This window comes from Triticum aestivum, chromosome 2B (genome assembly GCF_018294505.1).
Source record: "Triticum aestivum cultivar Chinese Spring chromosome 2B, IWGSC CS RefSeq v2.1, whole genome shotgun sequence".
NCBI lineage: Eukaryota > Viridiplantae > Streptophyta > Magnoliopsida > Poales > Poaceae > Triticum > Triticum aestivum.
The window spans coordinates 654,519,431-654,539,914 of NC_057798.1; the positions used below are offsets into that span (position 1 = coordinate 654,519,431).

The 20,484-nt window shown below is 46.7% G+C and overlaps 1 protein-coding gene across 2 annotated transcripts; it reads right to left on the reverse strand.

Moving 5' to 3' along the window:
- Nucleotides 1–422: 422 nt before the first annotated feature.
- Nucleotides 423–7,154, reverse strand: LOC123046517 (putative F-box protein At2g33190). 2 transcript variants are annotated; one of them, XM_044469909.1, is made up of 5 exons: nucleotides 6,970–7,154; nucleotides 6,811–6,868; nucleotides 6,667–6,730; nucleotides 4,902–5,096; nucleotides 423–4,774 (listed from the first exon to the last, which is right to left on the reverse strand). In XM_044469909.1, the coding sequence occupies exon 5, from the start codon at nucleotides 2,070–2,072 to the stop codon at nucleotides 768–770; it is 1,305 nt and encodes a 434-aa protein (XP_044325844.1). In that variant the 5' UTR covers nucleotides 2,073–4,774; nucleotides 4,902–5,096; nucleotides 6,667–6,730; nucleotides 6,811–6,868; nucleotides 6,970–7,154; the 3' UTR covers nucleotides 423–767. The 2 variants fall into 2 exon arrangements, with proteins under 2 accessions (XP_044325844.1, XP_044325843.1); XM_044469908.1 differs by having other exon boundaries at nucleotides 423–5,096.
- Nucleotides 7,155–20,484: the final 13,330 nt, after the last annotated feature.

Here is a 20,484-nt window from a genome sequence, read left to right on the forward strand (position 1 = left end):
CCTATGGACTCACTATGATGTTGGATCACTAAAATACAAAAGCTAAATCCTTGGTTTGGCAAACACTTGTAGTGGAAGAAATAGGGGGGGGGGGGGTTCACTAAACATCTTTCTAGTTGCATCTTTGGGAACATAATTTGGAAATAGACTTGAATGTTCATTTGTCCCTTGAGCTATGATGACATTGCTCACCAAAATCGACCTATGGATAATGATTGCACTTTCAATCTCCGACTGATGACAACATAGATCCAAACCGCGCAAGTTTTTAAATAAATGTACAGGGATTTGAAAGACATATGACATACAACATACCCCCCCCCCCTCCCCACCCTCCAACCCCCGTCCCCAGGTTATATATCCCCAATTGGGTTTGGCAAGTAAGTTGCGTGTCTATTCCGTTCTTCCAGAAATTCGGGCTAGAGCTTCTTAAATTTGGAGGGGTAAATTAGGCATTAGGAACTAAAGGTTTTACATCCGGAAATCAGAGATTTCACTTTTACATTCAGAAATCGCAGGGTTCAGAAATTAGCGGGTTCACTTTTGAAAATTAAAGATTACATAGGAAAAATTCCTATTGATCCAATCCTATGAATCAAAGCATAGGAAAAAATTATAAGGATTTCAATCCTTCGAAAATCCTACAAAATTTCTTTGAATCAAAGAAGCCCTAAGGGGTTTCTCAAAGGTAAATCACAAGTTTTCAGCCAACGCACACACGTCCTGCTATCTGCCGCCGAAGGACCTGGTTATCGCCGGCATCTAGTCTAGTACAGATTGGGCGTGACCCACACCTCCGTAGGGCAGTCCATCAGCCGTGCAGACTCAGGCAGCAAGCCGGGGAACACGCGCTCGAACGTCCTCGCCCTCGTCCTACTGAGGACGCCGTAGGCCCTCGCGCCTCCCCAGTCGCCCACCAACTCGAGCAGTTTTGGAGAGTACTGCCGCATCCATGGCGCGGAGAAGTAGAGCACACCGGGCCTCACGCCGGGGAAGCTCCCAGTGCCGGTGGGGAGCCACGCCGGCCGGTTCATCCCGAGGAACAGCGCGTGCGCCTGCACCGACTCCCGCTCCCCCTCGCCCCCGGCGTCATCGTCATCCTCATCGACCACGCGGAACGTGAACCTGACGGCGTCCGGGTACTCCGCGCGCCCGGGCTCCCACACCGCGCTCACCATCCACAGCCCGCCGCCGCCCGGCGAGACCACGAGGTGCCTGCTGAGGACGGCGTCGCGCAGCCGACGGTCTTGCACAACCTCCTCCTGCTTCTCCGATGGTGTCCCGGCGCCGGCGTCGTCGAGGGGCCACCGCTCGACGATCCCCTGGTACGTCACGGCGTACACGCTCCTCTTGTGGTACGCGCAGTCGGCGTAGGCGTCCGGGTGGCCGTGGCCCCAGATGAATCTGTTGGCGACCAGCACCCGCCACCTGGTGTCCCCCGCCCTGACGCGGGAGATCCACCTGCCGCCGAAGTGGACGACCGTGACGGCGTAGTCGCCGCCCCCGGACGGGTCGCCGGACAGCTCCGCCTTCCGGTAGAAAAACGTGGCCAGATGGTACGCGTCGTACTGCTGTGCGTCGATGTACTGGCCCGAGCTCCTGCTGAGACGGTAAGCCTTGATTTTCCCCTGGTCGTCGTGCACGACGGCCGTCACGCACGGGAAGTCGGTGACCGGCGGCAGAGCGATGGTCTGCGAGGTGAAGGGGTTGTGGAGCGAGAGGTTGCAGAGCTCGTCCACCACCACCAGCCACCCGTTGGAGGCGCCGCAGCAGGTGACGAAGGAGGCCTCGGGGAACGTGAGACTGTGAACCCTGTCGGCGTCGAGGAGGTTGCGAAACTTGCAGGTCACGGCGGAGCGGCTCCGCCCGACGGCCGGGTGTGGGTTTTCTTCCCAGGACAAGAGCCATGGCGTGCGCGGATGCGGGATGTCGCCGGCGGCCGCGCGCCACGACGTGCAGACGGACGCGAAGGCGAGCGCTCCCGGGAGCTGGAGGAGTTGCACGATGCTCGCGAGGAGATCGGTCGGGAGGTCCGACCAGCAGGGGTTTGTGCACGATCTTGCTGCTGCCATGGTGAATTTTTAGGTCTGTCACGTTGTGCTTGTGATCCAGCATATTTATGTGCAACGATGCAATTAACGAACGACCAAATACATCGGCGTACGAAATCCGTTGCGAAAACAACTACGCAATCCGATTTTGCGCGAGGCGGCTGACGACACCAACCCAAAAACCCCTCGATAGGAAGGGAGAAAAACAACCAAAGGAGCACATATGCAGTAGGTGCCTTTTTTTTCTATATATAGGTTGAGTCACTTTTCCCTCAGAAACCTCTATGGGAAGGGAGAAAAGGAAAAAGGCACCTACTGAAAAAAAAATGTTGATTTATAAACTGAAAAAGAAACAAGGTGTCTGAGAAATAAAATGTTGATTTATAAACTGAAAAAGATTTGTTATGTGACCGTACACAAAGGCGAAACTTTAATAATTAATTAAGAGAGATAAAATGTTGATTTATAAATTGCATCTCTCTTTGACCATATGATGGACCCCGGCCGCACGCCAGCCACCCATTCCCCTCATTGTCAATGATGCACAGGACCCACCCATGACTCCATCGTCTTACTCTTCGCCTGGGACGAGCCGTGTGTCAGATCTTCTCATTACTAGTTGACCCGTTGCGCCAAATGGCGCAGAGATCCGCTAAATACATGTTGTCGATGAAAATAATTTCATTTTGCAAGGACATATTCGATACTGGTAGTAGAAAGCCTATTTTAAACCATGACATATTGAAAATATGTTTATCACGTTGTGAAGTTCGAGTTTGAAATAAAAGTGCATTTATATAACACGTACAAACCAGCACCAGATGGCCCAGAGACCCTTTTAAAACCATATTAGCGTTGAACATATATGCATTTTTTACATCAAGCACATATGGTAAGTATTTAGACCCCTTTATGTAAAGAAAAATTGCATAGGCTTTTCTTTATAAATATATGTACCTTTAAAATCATGAGTTCTTTCAAAATATTTTCTGTAGCAAGGAACTTTAGGTTTGAGCATGTATAAGCATAGCTTTAGCCCCTCTGTATAGAAATTGTGAAGTAGTCTTGTGTTTGAAAAAAAATTCTATCCAACAGTCATGTGCTATTTAGACCCGTTATATTTCAAATTAGGCATGTTTGTCGACGGCTGCTTTCATAGCCAGTACAGCAAGCACATAGGTTTGAGAGAAGAACCATTTACAACCATGACAACATTGGAAATATTTCTATCCATGAGTCACCTGCTATTTAGTCCCATTTAAAACCATGACCGCATTTAAAATATTGCTATTTTTTAAAAACTTTAGGTTTCAGCAAGCACATAGGTTTGAGAGAAGAACCCATTGCATCAAATGGCGCAAAAGCGCGATTCAAACGAAGAAGTAAATAAAACTATTTTGCTTAACTTACGAATGAACATCGATGTTCTTGGTATAGTAACCTTGTTATTGAATCGATATGAATATCTGAAATAACTTTACAAATGAATTTATAGAGAATAGTTGACCCGTTGCGCCTAATGGCGCAGAAACCCGTTGAGTCCATATGTGCTTTGAAAAAAGACACATGTATCAGTTGGTTTAGTTATGGGCAAGCACATGTTGTAACAGAATGGAGGCTCGTTGCCTACCATAAAAATGGAGGCTTGCTGTCTACAAAAAAATGTACAATAACATTACCTGTTGCGCCAAATAGCAAAAGGTCCCATTTCAAACCACGAGTTATTACTGAAAAAGGCTTCCGCCCCGCTTTATATATAAAGCATGATCCACAGCAACTCGGTACAAACGCACGCCACCACAACACACGCACACACCCAAGGCAGGATACTTGAAATAAGTGCATGAAACTTGACCATACTAAGAGCCTTTCTAATAATGAAACCTGATGTGATTTGAAAAGGTTTGCCTTTGTAGGTAAAATTAGAAACAATACCTAGGAAAACCAAAGAAGAAAACTTCCTAAGCAGGAGAGAAGAGAGAAACCAAAAGCTTTTCAACTAATGCATGTGACTACAAAGGTCACCGTCATAGTTAAAATGCAAAGGCCTTAACAAAATATCATGTTTCATATCATATTATGGATTTGCACTCTTCTAAAAGATTAAAAAGTTTGGTATTCATGGCAACCATGAAATATGAGGGTTCAAAGAAAGCACAAAATCAGGAAAGTCGTATTCCAAATAAGTAAATAGAAAGGTCACTCGATTATCCTATAAGTGCATGACATGCCACACATAAAAATCTTAAAGATTTAACACATGGATGAGGCAAAGATAGGATCAATTTAGAAATCCAACAAATTCTTTATAGGCCACTGCAACCAAATCTTAAACAGTTAACACATGGATAAGGCAGATATAGGATCAATTTAGCAAGACCATAATATACATGCCGTTGAGACTTACATGCATGAGAGAAATATTTAGATTTGCAAATACAGTTCACTTCTTTCCAAATGTATGTGCCACACAACTGATAGAACCCAAAGTTATGTGATGGGTCAGATTGGCAAGGCATTTCCTTCAAATTCTTGGCAGCGATCCTTTGTAGTGCTCCTCAAACTACTATCAATGAGAATAATATTCTTCTCAATATTTACACCTCGATGTAAAAACAAAGGTAGGATAATGTGTGTGTTTTTTGCGCCAAATGGCGCAGAGGCACGCTAAAGCCATGTTTGTGATGAATTTGTTTTGCATGGTTTAGTCCTCTCTGAAATACCTAGCAGATTATAAAACAGTTTAGGCTAAACCACTTCGCTAGCTTAGGCGCTGAGAAAAGACGATTGGATTTAAGAATACAGGTGCAACGACTCGGCTTAGAGGAATAGGGATGGAATGAAATCTACCTTGAACTGAAACGGCAGCACAGGATGCAGCCTCAGGTTGAAGAAGACGACGCCATAAACCCAGGGCACCAAGAGATAAATACATGTTGAGCGATAAACAAGGCACATGCAGTGGAAAAGGAGAGCAAACCTTGAGTAGCAGGCAGCAGCAGCAGGCTACAGGTGCAGATGCAGAAGCAGAGCAGCTCTTCCAACCTGCAAAATAAACGCAGATAGAACCATAAGAACACGAGCATAACTATGTAGGCACATAACACATCTATTCTATCAACCCAGCAAAACACATATGAAAGCCCATTCAATAGATGCAGAGCAACAGAAGGGCACCAGAACCCATTCACCAAACAAAGCAGTTAATATTGATTACTATACTAAGCCAATTCTTTCAACCAAAGGAATTAATATTGTTCATTATATTAAACCACTATACATTATATTCAGAGCATCTTTTTCTTGAAAATCATATAAGCTTTTAACTTGGGGATAATTAGATTTATGCCCCTAGTTATGTCCCACTCGTTTGTTTTACCCCTAATTCCCAAAAGTCACCGGTTCTGTCCAGGTCACTTTGCTCCTCTTATGCTTTTGCCCTTTGACCGTTTAACTGTCAGTTTGAAAACTTCATAACTAATTCATACTAAATCAGAAAAATGCAAATAAGATACCAAAATGTTCAAAAAAACATCGCCTATATGGGAGTGTCATTTGCATTCACGAAAAAGGTGTTGGAAAGTGCTCATCCGAGTTTTAGCTCTTATGCTACCACCATGAATAGTAAAATCTAAAAAAGTTCAAAAAAAACTCAAAAAAAATTGGTGGCAAAGAATGACAAATGTTTTAAGTGCCTGCCAAGTTTCATCAGGGAATAACATTCGTGGGTGCCGCAACAAAAAAAAATCAGCACTCCAAAATAGATTATTTTTTTGCCACGACTTCCACGAATGCCGTTCCCTAATGAAACTTGGCAAGCACTTAGAACATTTGTCGTTCTTTGCCACCATATTTTTTTTGAATTTTTTTGAATTTTTTTAGAGTTTACTATTCATGGTGGTATCGAAAGAGCTAAAACTCGGATGTGCACTTTCCAACACTTTTTTCATGAATGCAAATGACACTCACATATAGGTGATGTTATTCTGAACATTTCTGTATCTTATTTGCATTTTTCTGATTTAGTATGAATTAGTTATGAAGTTTTCAAACTGACATCAAACGGTCAAAGGGCAAAAGCATAAGAGGAGCAAAGTGACTTGTACAGAACCGGTGACTTTTGGGAATTAGGGGTAAAACAGACGAGTGAGACACAACTAGGGGCATAAATCTAATTATCCCTTTAACTTGTGAGTGCTATGATCCTCTTCTCGACATGCAAAAACCCAAGAAGATGCTCATCAACTCACTTCATACGATTTGCTTTCAGGCAAATTAATAGACATAAGCAGCATGAAGTATCTAGCCACCTCAACCGCAACAATATGATTCCAAGGCATTCTAGAAGAGAGAATAGAACACACCATAATAACATCCTCATCAACACACAAACGAACAGTACATGGCACATGCACACAACCAAACCTTAGAGAAAAGGAAGCACACCATTCTATCGCCAAGAAAAGAAAGCCTAGACATCAATTGCAGAGGCAGTAAGCAACTAAAATAGGCAGAACACTTATCTTCTCAAGCGTAATTTTTCACTCTGTTACCAACTGCATAGCTCTCCACTAATAAAAAATGCAAAGAAATAAGGTAAGGAATAGCACATTACCAGAACCAAGTAGCACAACCAGGACAGCGGCGAGCCAACGAAGGTGAAGCAGCAGACGAACAGCCTGACAAGAAACATGGCCGGGTTACCACAGAGGCATTCTGCCGAACACGTTGCATGCAGGCAAACGGGAGGAAGACGAACCTCAATGCAAACGGCAGGACGGCACGACGGCGGGCGCAGGAGACAATAAGAAACTGGGCTGCACATGCAGCATGCAAGAGGAAGAACACGGAGGTAAGCAGGGCGCATTGCGCATTCGGTAAAGGCGAAGAGGACACACCAAGGCAGGCAAGCACTGACCTTAACTAGCAGCACCAACCGAACGCACAAAAGCCCTCACAACGACCACGCACATCGACAACGAAGAAGTTAGCCGCAACGAGTCCGAGAGGAAGTGAAGCGCGGTGGGGCGAAGCAGGCGAACGACGGATAGCGAAAAGGGAGAGAGCGGGGGAGAGAAAAGGAGAGACGAAGGAAAGATGAATAAGAAAGGGACGGGTGCGGCCTCTTCCCACAGCAGGCAGCATCGCACACGGGAACAGACCCACCACCGCGGCGAAGGCACGCGTCCTAAGCGGGCCATCCCGGGCCACTGTCATACAAAAACCAGGCCAGCAGGTGAAAGCCACCAGCACAAGAGGGAGACGCGCAGGACCAGCGCACGCGACGCAGAGGCGCGATCCACGGCACGGCGACCGCACGTCCGGCTGGTCGAGCCGTGCATCAGCCACACCGCACGCGATGTAGAGGCGGGGCGGGGTCCATGGCGTGGCACGCGCATGTCAGCCTCGCATGACGGAATCTACGGGTGCGTTTGGATTGCAACCAATAGTAGCCATACCAAAAAATTGGCAAGCCCATGGAAATTGGCTAGTGCTTGGATAGCAGCCAAAATTTTGGCTCGCCCGACGTTCCGCCAACGGGCCAGTGCAAATTTTGCCAACACATGGGCGAGCTGGCGGCGCTGAAAAGCTCCGCCAAAATATTGGCAGCGCCCGCGCCCGCTCACTCCACGGGGCCTGCTTAATTATCGCAGCTAACTCACGATTGACCCTGAAAGTGATTTGTAGATCGGCATATTTCTCCTGTTCCGTGATCGTTTGGTGGTAGGTACTCTTTTTTGGCTCAACAAATCCGCATGTGCATGCAGGAAGATAGCTACCTAATTACCACAAAATTAGCATGAGTCGTGTAGGTTTATTAATCCGCTAAGCAGTAATTAATTTGATTATTATACCAGTACGGTCGAGTAGCAGCCCTACCTCATAGAACTCATGAAAAGCACGGAACTATTTTTACCTAAAGAAGGGATATATGTTTTGACGAATGAAACATTGCTTTTGCATGCCCATTTTTTTGTTACTTTTTGTGTATTGTAGCTATTAAAAAAATCATTTCACATTCTTTTGCGGGGCATGTCGCATTATTTTTTGACTTGGAATAAAAATAAGCATGGATTAATCCTAATTCCCAAAATTTGTCGCGTTAGTTGGCAACAAACCAAATGACAGCTCAGTTATTTTGCCAAAAAAATTGATAGGAACATTGGCTCTAAACCAAACAAGAACAACCAACCAATATTTTGGCCATGCCCTCACTTTGGTCATGCCAAAAAATTGATGGGGCTAGTTGGGGCACAAACCAAACACACCCTACAAGGCAAGCCAACAACTGCCTCTAACCCCGGACAGAAAAGCTGGACACAGGACCAACAAACACCACCCGCCGACGCGTAGGACCAGAGAGCATGGTGCCCCACACGTCATCCCGTGCAAAGAATCAGCGGGTATATCCTCAGCAGCAAACCGCTGCCTCCACGCTCCAGCCCATCCACTCCGCGATGCGCGACGAGGCATGACCGCCCGCGTATAGCCCATCCTGTGTGGGTCCTTGTGCAAGGGACACACGATCGCCCGTGCGAACCCATCCTGTGAGGAGCCGAACCGAGCCAGTTCAGCCAATGAGCGGGGCCCGCAAAAGCACCGGCCCATATGCCAACGTGAGGAGGGCGCACCACGTGACTGCGCATGCGTCGGCCAACCCCGTCGTTCATGCTGGGCGCAGTCAGCGCTGAAACAGCCATGCGACGCGGCAGGAGTGGCCACTCAAGGAATTCGAACCCAGCCAACTAGAGAACTCACTGAGCCCACCAGTCATCTACATCCATGCAGGACTGCCGAGTCAAAACAGCCCGTGAAAATCGAACGGCCAGCACATGCACGTTGACCTGACCAGAGTCAATCGGACGAACACAACCGATGTAAAATCGAGGAAGCCTCGGGTGAGCGGGTTGGCTAGCCTTCTTATATGTTAGAATCTGCACGATCCCCGGCCATCTTAGCGTGTCATCTACCTTTTTTTGAAGCTAAAACGCCCTCCATCTCTTTATTCATTAGGCACTAGCATGTCTGACTGCAAACAATCAGTCAGCCACCCAGGGATTGTATCATACAAATGCATAAAAACACTCAAATATAACGAATGCCTAGCTACACGGTGAGCCGCCATATTAGTATGACGACCCGAGAACCGTAGCCTGAATCCCTGAAACAAAGTAGACATCTCCTTCATCTCCACAATGAGGTGATAACATGTCGATCTCTGAGGTGCCTCCCAGAGCCGTTGAATCTCCTGACAGTCTGTCTCCATCAACACATGCTGGAAACCCATGGATTGTGCCATGATGATCGCGTCTCTGCATGCGAGTAGCTCAATGGACAAAGGGTCCATAACCCCGTCATATCTTGAGCCTCCGGCTCTAATGAGAGCACTGTGATGATCTCGCGCAATATAGCCTGCTCCTCCCCTCACAAGACCCATATCCGTTGCTCCCTCCGTATTGATCTTAATCCACCCCTCCTCCGGTGGAACCCACCTCGGTGGGGTAATGGTTGGGGTCTTCTTCCTCTCCGGGATCTCAAGTGCCCGAACAATCTCCTCAATAATCACCATAGATTTCATAGGCTGATAAATCAATTCACCATGCATGTAATTGTTCCTTGAATGCCACACTGCCCACATCACAGTAATCATAATAGCCGCCTCCTCCTTCTTATACAGTCACTGATCTGGAAGGTCTCGAGACCATGACAGTGGGTGTAGATGTGGTATATCAATACCAAAGAAACGTTGTGCTGCCTCCCAAAACCGCATGGCATGCTCACATTCTATCAGTGAGTGAAACAGGGTCTCATTATCATTGCCACACATCGGACAGTTTGGTAATTGCTTGACATGCCTTCTTTGAAGCTCGCCATAAGAGGGCAAGAAGTTTTTCAGCACACGCCACCAGAACACCAGTATCTTTGGAAGCACGTTAATCTTCCACAACGCCCTCCAGATGGTTGAGTCACCCGTAGATGAGCCCACATTCAGTTGTGTATGTAACTTCGTTTGCATGGCATGTCTATATGCAGACCTGACCGTAAACAGGCCAGATTTCTCTCTTGCCCAAGCCCATATGTCCGCTCCTCCCACACGCGGTCTCGCCATTGCTAAAATAGCTTCAGCGTCAGGGGAAAAAAGATGCTACGCACAAGATCCGTATCCCATTGATTCGTCCCCGGGTCAAGCAAATCTGAAACAAACTGGACTGAGTTTGGCTTGAGAGATCCCATCGGTTTCATTGATATGGTGCCTTCTATCCACTGATCATGCCATACCTCGGTAGTTTCTCCATTGCCAACTCGCCGTATGAGTCCTGTCTTCAACATATCTCTTCCTTGGATAATTGCTTTCCAAGTCTTAGAAGCACTTGCAGGGCAACCCGCCGTCAGAAACCCCTCATTAGGGAAATACCGTGCTTTAAGCACTCTTGCACAAAGACTATTTGGATTCTCAAGTAGCCTCCAGGCTTGCTTGCCTAACAACGCAACATTAAAAATTTCCAAGTCCCGGAACCCCAAACCGCCTTGTGACTTAGCAGTGCACATCTTATCCCAAGATTGCCAGTGCATTCCTTTCCTATCCAGTGATCCAGCCCACCAAAATTTTGGCATGTTTGTCGTCACTTTCTTGCACAAACCTTTTATGAGTTTGAAACAACTCATAGAGTAGGCCGGTAAAGCTTGAACCACTGACTTCAAAAGAACTTCTATAGCTGCACATGACATCTTTCTTTCACACCATCCCTGCATCCTTGACCTTGCTCTTTTATTAATTTGAACAAAGCTTTGCTCTGTAATTCTACCCGCATCTATCGGAAGGCCTAGGTACTTCTCTGACATTGCTTCTCTCTGAATTTGCAATGCCGCCTTGACTCCCATCTTACTAGAGGCGCCACTATTAGGGCTAAAAAAGACCAAACTTTTCTGCTTGTTTGCACACTATCCGGAGCCGATGTTGTACTGGTACAATATCTCATTCAGCCTTATGGCGCTCCTGGAATCAGCCTTCATAAAAATTAAGCAGTCATCAGCAAATAAAAGATGGGATATCCACGGAGCAGAATTGCTAACTCGGATCCCCCTATCTATCCAACCACCATCATAGCTTTGCAGCATACACGAGAGACCCTCTCCACACAATAGAAAAAGATACGGTGAGATCGGGTCCCCCTGTCGAAAGCCCCTCGATGGTGAAAACACCGGTAGCAGCTCCCCATTGACCTTCACCTGGAAGCTTACTGTTGTCACACATGACATGACAAGGGAGATCCAACGATCGTGAAAACCAAGTTGTCGCATTATCCCTTCCAAGTACTCCCATTCAACTCGATCATACGCCTTGATCATATCAATCTTAACTGCACACCATCCTTGCTTGCCTCTTTTTCTTCTCATCGAATGTATGCATTCATATGCCACTAGGACGTTGTCGGTAATCAACCGTCCCGGGACAAAAGCGCTATGTTCCTCTGCTATAATCTCATCAAGAATCCCCCTCAACCGGTTAGCGAGAACTTTAGAGCAGATTTTGTAGATAACATTGCATAATGAGATCGGCCTATATTGTGTAATATTTTGCGGGTTTTTTACCTTTGGAATAAGCACGATCACCGTATTGTTCACCGTTGCTGGCATTGATCCCCCGTTCAAAAAATCGAGAACCGCCATTGTAACATCCGGGCCAACCAACTCCCAATGGCGTTGGTAGAACCCAGCATGGAAACCATCACATCCGGGCGCCTTTGTCGGCCCCATAGCAAAGAGAGCTGCCTTCACTTCTTCCTCTTTGAACGGCCTCGTCAGTCGTTCATTCATCGGTTCTGTTATTTTATGTGGAACATGGTGAAGCACTGCCTCCACATCCGTGTAATCTTGCGCCGTGTACAAGCTAGTATAAAACTGCTGCACCTCGGCATGGATCTCCTCCTTCGTTTCACAAAGCTCGCCGTCCACAGTTTGGAGGCTGTGGATCCGATTTATGCTCTTACGTGTTGCTGCCCGTGCTTGAAAGAAACCGGTGTTATGATCACCTGCCTTGAGCCAGTCAGCCCTAGGTCTCTGCCTCGCCGGCATCTCTTCCTTATGAAGGAGCTTCGATAGCTGGCGACCTAGATCCTTCTCCTTCTTGGTCGGTCCTCGAAATAGAGAGTTTGACCTCTCTTTTTCATATTCTTTCCGAACTTTCTTGATTTTCCTCTTTACATGTCCAAACTTTTTTGTTTTCCAATCCGTTAGATGTACTTGCATGTCCGACAGGGCTTGTTCAATGCCCCGCAAACCTTGCAATCCTGCACCCTTGCGCCAGCCATGTAGAACAGCGGCATCGTATGATTCCTCCCGTTGCCAGGCCTCCTCGTACACAAACCTGCGCTGGTTACTTCCTTCCACCGATGGCACTCCCTGCATCTTCACCACCAACATACAATGATCTGACTTTGGAGTTGGGCAGTGTATTACGAACGTAGCAGGGTACATTGACATCATAGCCGGGTTCACTAGGAATCTGTCAAGACGAACCTTCACATTACAATCACCATGTTGCATATTATCCCATGTAAAAGGGACCCCCTGGAAACCTATATCATTTAGCTCACAGTCATCCATACATTGCCTAAAACCCTCCATCTGCCACTCAGGGCGATCATGAGCTCCAAAGTATTCTGCATTATCCAAGATTTCATTCAAATCACCCCCACAAAGCCATGGGGCATCACTTTGAGCCTTTAACCATCGCAACAAGTTCCAACTTTCTGCACGTTCACTTCGTCTAGCTTTTGCATAGAAACCAGTAAACCGCCACTTCTTATTTTCACCAACTAAATTCGTAACCGAAACATCAATATGTTGATCTGAAAAATTATTGAGAGTAACATCTACTTTATTGGGCCAAAACAATGCTAGTCCTCCAGTGAGGCCATCACAATTAACAGGATAGCAACCCTCAAAACCAAGCCGGGCAGTGAGATCACTAACCCTTCTGTAAGGGCATATTTATCCCCAAGATGTTTTGGTGATTGATGACAATGCTTGTGCGGACTAATCATGTGCGTTAAGTTCTTTTAGAGATTCATCCTTTGGCACGAGATGATTATCTCCCCTAGGTGTTCTTATTCAAGACGGTGTAGCTCCTTCATTTCGTTGTTGGTGGACTAGTTTCGTAGGAGTCACCGTACTATCAAGAGGGGATCCGCTTTGGTAAGACTAGGGTGGAATCAACACGTACACATCCATATCACACCCTTCATTTTTCTTTCCGCTTCATTGGAGCTGCCGTTTTCCCCTTAGTATGCTTTGCTCTGCCCCAGCAGTAATACCGCGACCCACAACGGTAGTACTGCCGAAGCTCCCGAGCGGTAGTACCGCTCTCAGAGCGGTAGTACCGCTCCAAGCGGTAGTACCGCTTGGGGTCTTCGGCCGTAGTACCGCAGTGCTCCCGGGCTACTGCCGCCTCGATTCGAGAACAATGTTTTTCGTGTCGGGTTTTGTGGTACTAAGGGCGGTAGTTGTGGCGGTAGTACCGCTCCAAGCGGTAGTACCGCGCCTACCCCCATGGTAGTACCGCCCTGGGGTCAGGGCCCTGTCAGCGCGACGGTACCGCTGGGTTGAGCGGTAGTACCGCCCGGAGCGGTAGTACCGCCCTTCCCTAGCGGTAGTACCGCTCTGTGCGGGGCTGCTCAGTAGGATAACGGTTGGATTGACCCCCCCACTATATAAAGGGGTCTTCTTCCCCAAAAATGACCTACCTCTTTCCCCCAAAGCTCCATTGTTGCTCCAAGCTCCATTTTCGCCCGATCTCTCTCCCTAGCCAATCAAACTTGTTGATTTGCTCGGGATTGGTTGAGAAGGCCCAGATCTACACTTCCACCAAGAGAAATTTGATTCCCCCCACTTATCCCTAGCGGATCTTGTTACTCTTGGGTGTTGAGCACCCTAGACGGTTGAGGTCACCTCGAAGCCATACTCCATTGCGGTGAAGCTTCGTGGTGTTGTTGGGAGCCTCCAAGTGTTGTGGAGATAGCCCCAATCTTGTTTGTAAAGGTCCGGTTGCCACCTTCAAGGGCTCTAATAGTGGAATCACGGCATCTCGCATTGTGTGAGGGCGTGAGGAGATTACGGTGGCCCTAGTGGCTTCTTGGGGAGCATTGTGCCTCCACACCGCTCTAACGGAGACGTACTTCCCCTTAAAAGGAAGGAACTTCCGTAACACATCCTCGTCTTCACCGGCTCCACTCTTGGTTATCTTGTCCCTTTACTTTTGCAAGATTACTTGAGTTGTATCTATTGCTTGTGTGCTTATTGTCTTTGCATCATATAGGTTGTCCATGTAGTTGCACATCTAGACAACCTATTTCATTGCAAGGTTTAAATTGTTAAAGAAAAGTCTAAAAATTGTTAGTTGCCTATTCACCCCCCCCCCCTCTAGTCAACCATATCGATCCTTTCAATTGGTATCAGAGCCTCGTCTCTTTATTAAGGACTTTGCCGTCTGAAGAGTATGGTTGACACCCACGACGGTGCAGAGGAGCACTCCGGTGTGAATCCCATCTCGTCCACAGCCAAAGGGGGAGCCTCGGTCTCACATGAGGAATTCAATGTGGCTTTAGACACATTGAAAACCTCCATGACGGCCGAGGTTAAAAGCATGTTTTCTGAATTCCTAGACGGACTTAAACTATCTACCTCACCGATGAAAGTGGGTGATCCCACTAACAAGGTGACGGATGCTACCTCCGACAAGGGGGAAGCTAACAGTGAAAAGAGCCCGTCTACTAGTGGTAGAAATGGCATCGACATCTTTGCCAATGTGGAACCCCCAGTGTATAGAGGACCGATCCCCTCTACTCATTTGAATCATGCCGGTCCTCCTCCTAAATATGTGAAAATGAAGATTTTGACTCTTGGGTTTATCGCTTCAAGCGTCACTTAAAACATGTGAACACTAACCTTTGGAGAATTATTGAAGAAGGTTTCTATCCTCATGATCCAAGCAACTTCACCCCTCGAGAAGAAGTGGACAATCAATTCAATGAGAGTGTTCTCTTCATCATCCAAGATGCAATCCTTCCCGAAGATCTCCCTCATCTTCGACCTCATGTCATGGCTAAAGAAACATGGAAATGTGTTGAGTCCCTCTATCGAGGAAGTGCTAGCATTCAACGCTCCAGCTATGAAGTGGTGCAAGATGAAGCCGATGAGTTTGCAATGAAAGAGGATGAAGAACCTCGTGAGCTCTTTCGAAGAGTGACCAAACTCGCGATCGCACTCCGAGATCATGGGAGCAAGGACACGGATGACAACTGGATCAAGCGCAAGTTCCTCAAGGCCATGATGCCCTACAACAAGGCCATGTCCTCCGTCATTCGCCAAAGACCGAACTTCCACTCCATGACCTCAGGTGAAGTGTTGGATGAGTTTGTTGCAATGAGCATCTTGGACAAGACCGCCGACAATGTGGTGCTCCGTTCTCAAAGGGCAAAGAAGCCCAATCTTGCCTTGAAGGCCGAGGTTAGTGTGGAAGAAGAAGAAGAAGAGGAAGATGAGGAGATCAACCCCGAGGACACGAAGTATGATTATCATGAGCACATGGCTCTTGCCTCAAGACAATTTTGGAGTAAGAAGAATACAAGACCCAACTTCAACAAGAACAACTCAAGTGGCCTCAAGGGCAAGCAACGAGTTAGAACTTGTTTCAACTGTGGCATTGTTAGCCATTTCATTGCGGATTGTCCTTACGAGAAGCGAGAAGACAATGGTGGCAAGTTCATCCGAAAAGACAAAGCCAAGTCCTTCCCCAACAAGAACAACTTCACCAAGAAGACTCCTACTCGCGGGTTGGTGGTTCAAGAAGAATACCGTGAGGATGATGATGATGATGAAGATGGTGAAACAATGGCCATGGCAACCGTTGCCATTGTCACAACTCCCCGGGTATCTCTCTTCGATGCACCTAACGAGAACATCACCGCCAAGTGCCTCATGGCTAAGGCCACCAACAAGGTAACCCCCAATATCAAAACCACCATTATTCCTAATCCTCCTTCAACGGATGACTTTGATAATGGTAAGAGGTCTAATGAGGAGATTAATGAATTTGAGTCCTTCATGAGTAAGCTCAAGGGCAAATCCAAGAAGCACTTCGTTGCTCTCTTGGAACAACTTGGTGAAGCCAATGACATGATAGAGGCTCACGAAGAAACCATCTCTAAGATGGAAGGTCATAGTCGTGATTATGCCGATGAGATATCAGATCTATCTAATGATCTTGCTAAAGAGCGTGGGCATCGTTTGGCTCTTGAGGAGTCACACAACGATGATCATGCCAAAGTAAAGAAAGATCTTGATCATGCTCTTGTTGTGTCTCATGTTCTAACTTCCGAGAAGGCTAAACTTGGGGTTGATCATGCTAGACTCAAGGAGGAGTTTGATGTACTTGACAAGGCCCATAAGGTCTTGAAAGGTGCTCATGCAAACCTCAAGGAGTCTCATGCTCAACTCCAAGTTAAGCTTACCAAGGAAAAGGCCACATTTCCTCACATGGTCTTAATTGATAATGCAAATGCTACTAACCCATGTTGTGAGCATGTGCATCTTGTGGAGGAGAATGCCAAGTTGAAGGAACAACTCGAGAAAGGTCTTGTGTCATGCATACAAGGCGAGAAGAACCTAAATGACCTTTTGAGCAATCAAAAGGAAGTTGTGGGCAAGGAGGGAGTTGGGTTCACGCCCAAGTCCAAGAACAAGAAGAAGAACAAGGAGAAGAATAACAAGACCAATCGACCTCCCCCGCTCAAGCAAACTTTTGTGAAGGAGGGAGAGGGTGCTCCTAAGAATAAGAATGACAATGCGAGGAGTGGTGATGCCAAAGAGCGCAAAGCCATCTCTCCCAACAAAGCCGGCGACTTCAACCCTTCTTATGTGTTGTGTCGTGCTAGCGATGGGAATGTTTATGCTAAATTTGTTGGTTCTTCTTATGAGTACATTGAATGGTCTATTTGGGTTCCTAAGACCCTTGTTACTAACATCAAAGGACCCATTACTCAATGGGTACCTAAAACCAAGAATTGATATCTTGTAGGTGTTTGCTTCTGGTGGGGGATCATGGTTACTCGATAGTGGAGCAACAAATCATATGACCGGGAGCAAGGACTTGGTGGTGGACGTGCACAAGATCCCATCTATGCCCACCAATGTTGAATGGGGTGATGCCTCACATTCTAAGGTATTGGGTCTTGGCAAGGTTGTCATTTCTCATGATCTAACAATCGAGAAAGTCATGCTTGTTGAGTCCCTTGCGTTCAATTTACTTTCCGTTCGTCAACTCGCACTCATGGGCTTTGCCACCTTCTTTGATGTTGATACCGTGGCCCTCTTGTGGAGCAAGACTCTTAAAGTAGCCTTTGTTGGGCATGTCGAGAACGGTCTCTATGTGATTAACTTTTCGGAGCAACCCACTAAGACCGCGACATGCCTAACGGCTAAAGTTGATGTGGGATGGCTTTGGCATCGCCGTTTAGCCCACGTCAATATAAAATCTTTGCAAAGTCTTCTCAAGGGGGACCATGTTCATGGACTACCGAATGTTAGTTTTGCCAAAGATCGTGTTTGCAGTGCTTGTATCGAAGGAAAGCTTCATGAGACGGCTCACCCTCCCACGACTATCATCTACTCGAAGAGACCCTTGGAGATCCTGCACATGGACCTCTTCGGGCCTCCATCCTTTGATAGTCTTGGGGGTAGAAAGTATTGCTTGGTGATTGTGGATGATTATTCAAGATACACTTGGGTATACTTCTTCAAGAGGAAGAGTGAGACTCAACAAACCGTCATCGACTTTGCAAATGAAGCTCAACGTCAACATAATGCAAAGATCCTAACAATAAGAAGTGACAACGGCATCGAGTTCAAGAACTACACCTTGGATGAGTTTCTTAGTGATGAAGGGATCAAGCATCAATATTCTGCACCATATACCCCTCAACAAAATGGTGTTGCGGAGAGGAAGAACCGGACGTTGATGGATGCGGCAAGGACCATGATGGCGGAGTTCAAGTCTCCATACAACTTTTGGGCCGAAGCCATCAACACAGCATGTCATGCATCCAATCGGCTCTATTTCCGCAAAGGCTTGAACAAGACTCCGTATGAGATTCTCACCGGGAACAAGCCCAATCTCAAGTACTTCCGGGTGTTCGGGTGTAAGTGTTTCATTCTCAAGAAAGGTGTTCGTTTGTCTAAATTCGAGGCTAGAGCTCATGAGGGCATATTTGTTGGTTATGCTACAAACTCTCATGCTTACCGTGTTCTCAACAAGTCCAACGGACTCATTGAGGAGACGTGTAACGTAGAGTTTGACGAAAATAACGGCTCCCAAGTGGAGCAAAGTGGTACTTGTGATGCAGGTGATGAAATTCCTCCCCAAGCCATAATAAGAATGGGTATTGGTCATATCCTACCCATTGAGGAACCCCTTGTGGCCAAAGGAGAAGGACAATGCTCCACCTCTGTGGAGCCTTCACCTACTCAAGACCCACACGCTTCCGAAGAACAAAGTGAAGGCCCTCAACCTCGGGAACAAGACCAAGGGCAAGATCAATCTCAAGATGGTGGTGAACCTCCACATGATGCCCAAGGTCAAGTTCTCCCCCTCGAGCAAGTTCAAGATCATGAGCAAGCTCAAGATCAAGAACAAGCTCATGACGACGCTCAAGATGATCAAGTGAACCCTCCTCCTTCGACATCCGAGGAGGAATTGGAGCGTCGTGCCGCGAAGATTGCTTCCAAACTCACCACCAAAGGTCATCTCATGGAGAATGTGGTTGGAAGCCTAAGAAAGGGGGTAAGCACTTGTAGACTTTAGCAAACTATTGTGAACATCACGCATTTGTCTCTTGTGTTGAACCCCATAAGGTCTATGAGGCGCTCGAAGACTCGGATTGGCTCAATGCCATGCATGAAGAACTCAACAACTTCGAGTACAACAAGGTGTGGAGGTTGGTGCCAAGGCCTTCCGAGAACCATAACATCATTGGAACCAAGTGGATCTTCAAGAACAAGCAAGATGCTCATGGGAACATAATTCGCAACAAGGCAAGATTGGTATCACAAGGCTACTCCCAAGTCGAGGGTATCGACTACGGTGAAACCTTTGCTCCCGTTGCTCGCCTTGAATCCATTCGTTTGTTGATTGCTTATGCTTCCCATCACAACTTTAAGTTGCAACAAATGGATGTGAAAAATGCTTTTCTTAATGGTCCTATTAATGAGTTGGTCTATGTCAAGCAACCCCCCGGGTTCGAGGATCCCTTCTTTCCGGATCATGTATATCAACTCGATAAGGCACTCTATGGCCTTAAACAAGCCCCACGTGTGTGGTATGACCACCTTACCGAGTTGTTACAAGATTGTGGATTTGAAGTTGGGCTAATCGATCCCACTCTTTTTACTAAGAAGGTCAAAGGGGAGTTGTTTGTATGCCAACTATATGTTGATGACATTATCTTTGGTTCCCCTAACAAAGCTTTCAATGAAGAATTTGCCGCTCTCATGACCTCTAAGTTCAAGATGTCTTCAATGGGAGAGTTGAAGTTCTTCCTTGGTTTTGATATCAAACAAAGAAGAGAAGGTACCTTCATCAACCAAGCCAAATACACTCAAGACATGCTCAAGAGATTCAAGCTAAGTGATGTCAAGCCGGCCTCTACTCCAATGCCCACCAAGTGCCAACTTGACATTGATCCCAATGGTAAAGCGGTGGATCAAAAGGTATATCGCTCCATGATTGGCTCCTTGCTTTACCTTTGTGCATCTAGACCGGATGTCATGTTGAGTGTGGGGATGTGTGCACGATTTCAAGCTGCACCGAAGGAAAGTCACTATGGGGCGGTCAAGCGAATCTTTCGATATTTGGCTCATACCCCAAACTTTGGCTTATGGTACCCAAGAGGGGCAAACTTCAAGCTTGAAGGATTTACGGATTCCGATTGGGCGGGAGACAAAGTGGATAGGAAGTCCACTTCCGGAGGGTGCCAGTTTCTTGGGTGCTCTTTGGTGAGTTGGTCTTCCAAAAAGCAAAGTTGTGTATCTCTCTCGTCCACCGAAGCTGAATATGTGGCGGCTGGTAGTTGTTGTGCACAACTCTTATGGATGAGGCAAACTTTAAAGGAATACGGTCTCATTTGTGACAAAGTGCCTCTTTGGTGTGACAACGAAAGTGCCATCAAGATTTCTCTCAACCCGGTGCAACACTTCAAGACGAAGCATATTGAGATTCGGTATCATTTCATCCGGGATCACATTAGGCGAGGAGAGATCGAGCTCAAGTATGTCAACACTCATGATAACCTTGCAAATATTTTCACGAAGCCCTTGGATGAAGCAAGATTTCGCGAGTTAAGGCATGAGCTAAATATCATTGAGTCGAGCAATGTGA